This window comes from Oryzias melastigma, linkage group LG3, assembly GCF_002922805.2.
Source record: "Oryzias melastigma strain HK-1 linkage group LG3, ASM292280v2, whole genome shotgun sequence".
NCBI lineage: Eukaryota > Metazoa > Chordata > Actinopteri > Beloniformes > Adrianichthyidae > Oryzias > Oryzias melastigma.
Window position 1 is genome coordinate 11,687,378 of NC_050514.1, and position 4,180 is coordinate 11,691,557.

At 39.9% G+C, this 4,180-nt stretch overlaps 1 protein-coding gene and 1 long non-coding RNA gene across 2 annotated transcripts in view; one reads left to right on the top strand and one right to left on the bottom strand.

The window, feature by feature from the left end:
- LOC112161265 overlaps positions 1 to 1,427 on the top strand; it is a 3,156-nt gene extending 1,729 nt beyond the window's left edge. The window contains exon 4 of the long non-coding RNA XR_002921840.2: positions 1,195 to 1,427. This is a non-coding gene — a long non-coding RNA (uncharacterized LOC112161265). The remainder of the gene's footprint in view (positions 1 to 1,194) is intronic.
- blzf1 (basic leucine zipper nuclear factor 1) overlaps positions 1,410 to 4,180 on the bottom strand; it is a 5,616-nt gene continuing 2,845 nt past the window's right edge. Inside the window, exons 3-7 of the mRNA XM_024296326.2 lie at positions 3,579 to 4,039; positions 3,269 to 3,468; positions 2,975 to 3,103; positions 2,325 to 2,544; positions 1,410 to 2,223 (exon numbers count right to left, since the gene is read on the bottom strand). Of these exons, the coding sequence (XP_024152094.1) occupies positions 2,038 to 2,223; positions 2,325 to 2,544; positions 2,975 to 3,103; positions 3,269 to 3,468; positions 3,579 to 4,039 (1,196 nt within the window). The 3' untranslated portion in view covers positions 1,410 to 2,037. The remainder of the gene's footprint in view (positions 2,224 to 2,324; positions 2,545 to 2,974; positions 3,104 to 3,268; positions 3,469 to 3,578; positions 4,040 to 4,180) is intronic.

The window sequence follows — 4,180 nt, forward strand, 5'->3', positions numbered from 1 at the left end:
TGTGCATTTGTGAGGTGGAAACATTTTTAGATCCAATGGAATGAAGAAATGTTTGTCAATAGGTTTCAAGAATGTTTCTAATATGGACAAGAAATTCTAATGAAGTCAAAATGTTTATACATCATGATAGAATACCCTGGCAAGAAACAAACAAATCTTGTGACTTCTATGTGCAAGACGCTAACTAAATGTCATGGATGAAAACTAAGGAAGAAATGTATAATTTCCATCAAAATTTGGATTTCATCTCAATAAAAACGTCCTTGCAGAAGTTTCACATAAGTCTATATAGAAAGAGGCCAGCTGGTATTATAGCACCAACAATTATTTATATTATCAGTATCTGTGGTGTCGATGAGTTGTTCAAAACCTCCAGCATTAGGCCATAGTTGACTGAAAGGACACATATTGATCTTTAAGTTAAAAGCTTTTCAACTGAGAGCTTTAAATTGACCAAAACTGAATCTGTCAATCTCACCCTCCATCCCTCCCTTATTGGTCAACAGAGTGTCCAGACACTTACAAATAACACATTTCTAATCAGGAGGAGCATTGCACCTTCTTCTGGATGAGAGCCACGGTCTCAGACATGAAGCTGCTGCTTCTCAGGCCTTCACACTTTGGGACGAATTGCTCCTAAATTTATCCCCTTTCAGTCATGACTGTGCTCAGACATTCTGCTCACAATATGAGTTTAAGTGATGAAAAAAAGAGGAGAAAAAAAGAGTTCAGCTCTCATCTGAAACAGAGTCATGCTTTGCAAACAAAGCTCCTACTCTGTTTGTATAGCCAGCATGAAGTCTGTTTCAGAAGGCCTCTAAAACAGGGCAGTCATTTACAACGACCCATAAAATAGTGTGGTGTAACCTGGGTAGAAATACCACTTCTGTGCTCTCAGCAATCATTTCAAGGGCCCATTACATGCCAGAGGAAATGGTCTAAATGGCTTTTTCAGTAAGGCATCGTAGGTTCCAATGCATTTTGAAAGGTTTAAATAGTGTTTGTGAAACAGATGACATCCTATCCATATACATTAAAGAACACATTAACTTGAAACACAGAAATATAATTTGTTTCTGTTCTTGTGCTACAGGATTTCAGCAATTTTTACTCAAAACATTTGCAAGCTTCTTTTTGTATTCTTCCATATGATTTGTAAACTAAAATCCTTAACCATTGTTAATGTCATTGCAGAGATGGTGATGAGTTCAGTGACAAAAACCCAAACAAGAACGATGGAAATCGCCGTCCTGACGGAGAAGAGAGCTCACAGTAATATTGTGATTTCAAAGAGCGCCTCATTGATTGACGGGATCAATGTGATGAAAGGACAGAGCGTTGTGACTCTGACCAATGCAGTGATTACAAAGACACATTTTAACATTTCAAATGAATCACCAGAAAAAATAAAGCTTTTTCTTTCTCTTTTTTTATTCTTTTCTTCAAACAATAGTAAAATCTCACCACCATAAAACCTATAGTACAGCTTAAAAATCCTAAGTATAACAATATCTTTAAAGCTCTCAAAAACACATATGCATATATTATTAACATTACTGTAACACAATTACAAAGTTAGATTTCTTTTCATATAAGGTCACAGTGAGCACCATCTACTGTAAACATCCTGCAGGATTTCTGCTCTTTATTGTTGCTCATCTTAGCTGTTTCAGTCTAACAGTTTTCATTAAACAAAAAAAATCAAATAAAAGATAAAAACACTTTTCTCAATCAGAAAAATACACACTGTGTGTGCTCATTATGCAACACTGACATGAAATGCATTTCTTTCTAATCACATTTGTATCCCACCCAGCAAAATACTCAATTTAATCAACATTTCTGTTGATTCTTTAAGCTAGAGTGAGTTAATATCAGTACAGATGATCTGAAATGGTGGAAATGGAATAATTACTTATCATGGTAGTAAAACTACACCGTCCAAGTTTTCTTTAGTGAAAAAAGCCTCATTAAATATGGTAGCATCAATAATCCCTGAATCTTTCAAAAATGAACCCTGCTGCCCCCGTCTCACCTCTACAGCACCAGGATGTCTCCGCTACAGCGCTCACAGCAGTTAAAAGTAATGTTCTCGTAGCGGGTGTACGGGTGAAACCTTCCAATGCTCTTCTTGCTGTTCAGGAAGTTGGAGGAGGAGGAATCCATCAGCTCGCACTCTGCTTTGTTTTCTGAACAAGAGGTGGGGTCCAGAATCTGCAGCACCTTGGAGAGAAATGCAGTGAAATCTTAATGCAGCTCAGAGTTTTTATTTAAGGAATGTACAGAGAAAAAAAGTTTTGGTGGAATTCACGTGTAATAACTACCTTCTCAGCCATCTTCTCAGCTGGTGTGCTGCAGAGCTGCTCAGCTGCACTGTTGTTTTTCACCCCATTGCTGCTGCTGTTTCCCAGAAGGCGGGAGTTGATGGTATCTGCTAGTTTGTGATTGGCTGCTGCAAGCTCTCCTATGCTGAGAGGCTGAGCACTGGGGTAGTACGTCTGCTGTCTGCCCCACTGCAGAGACACCAGGAGCTGCTCCAGAGATCTGAGGGAAACAAAGGCCACAAATGATCCTCAGACTCATCGAGATGACCAAACTAGTATTTTTACTGCTGTCATTTGTACTTCAGTAGCAGTAAATGAATATTGCTGCAAGCATCGGAGAGTTTCAAGTGAGCAAAAATGAAACTTTAGGAAAGGTTGACTGATAGTAACTTTTTAGTCAACCATAACACTGAAATTTTGTGTTCACATTCATTTATTTTATTTGTGTTATTACAAAAATTAATTGCTGATGAAGACCATAAGAAAAACTATTAACCTTGCTTCTTGTGATTGGAATTTTCTTATGACCCAACAACTTTAAACACAGCAGAGAGCAGCAACAATACACACTCAGTCTTGCATTACTTTTTTTCACTTTGGTGTAGTAGTCCAGTGAAAACATTTTTTTCATAAATCAGTTGTCATTTTACCTGTGGGTGAGCATCATGTCTCTAGAAAACTCCTCTCTCTCCAGAAGCAGGTCTTGGATTGCTCCTTGTGCCTCTCTGGTCTGTCTTTGGAGAGCCCCTCTGGCGTTAGTGAGCTCCTCTGCCATGACTCTAAAGATATAAAACAGTGCTATAAATCACAACAGCATTGAAGCCATCTTTTTCTAAAAGAAGGTTTCTCCAAAAATCAGATAGAAAAGCTGAATTTTGTGGCAACCTCCAGACATTTCATTGTTTTTGTCCTAAACTAATGGAAATAGAAACATGTTTTCTTACCTGCTGGCTAAGAACTTGCTCCTCCAGACATCACACTGGATGCTCATTCGCTCCAGCTGCTCTGCAGTGTGTGCGAGACTGCGACCGAGAGCCTCATTCTCCAGAATCAGCTGGTTTTTCTCTCGAGCCATTCGTTCAAAGTGATACTGAAGGTCATCGCCTACAGATGCGACCAATAGTTTCTTCAGTTCACGGTTGACCTGGAACACAAAAGATGTCATTAGCAAGAGTTTCTTTCAGAACACAGACATTTATATAAACATAATCCAACATTTAATGCAGCGTTTCTTTGCATTTCAATAATTCTGACCTCTGTCTGCACTCTGAGCTGATTGGAGAGGCCTTCCTTATCTTGTAGCAGTCTGCGTTCTGAGTTTTGTAGCTTTTTCAGCTCTCCTCTCCAATCTTCAACAAGTGGAGGTGAAGGGGAGCCCCGTTCCTCAGTCTGGTGGTCTGCCTCTCCTTTCCCTTCAGTGGGTCCAGTGCGGCTGCAGCGAGTGATAGCAGCTCGTGGCACTATGATCCTCACAGCCTCCACCTCGGTACAGGCCTCTCGACTCACCTTGCCCAGGTGCAGCACCCCATGAGGCTCAGGAATGGCAGGTACAGGGACACAGGGGGTAGACTTAGGGCTTTGCTTTTGGTTAGCTACTTTAAGAAGGGGAACTTGAGATGCATTTGGAGGCGGGGCTTCAGTGTCTATTTCCAACAATACTTTTGAATTTTCTGTTTCCATGCCATCTCCAGGACCCCGAACAGGAACTCTGGAAGCTAGAAGACAAAAAATACAGAACATTTTTATTTTGTCAAGCTATACCCAAATGGCAACAAATTGCTCTGTGCTTGTTCCCCTTAAATGTCTTCTTTTTTCTATAATTACGCTCTCCACTGCCTATCCTCGAGTTTTAAAAA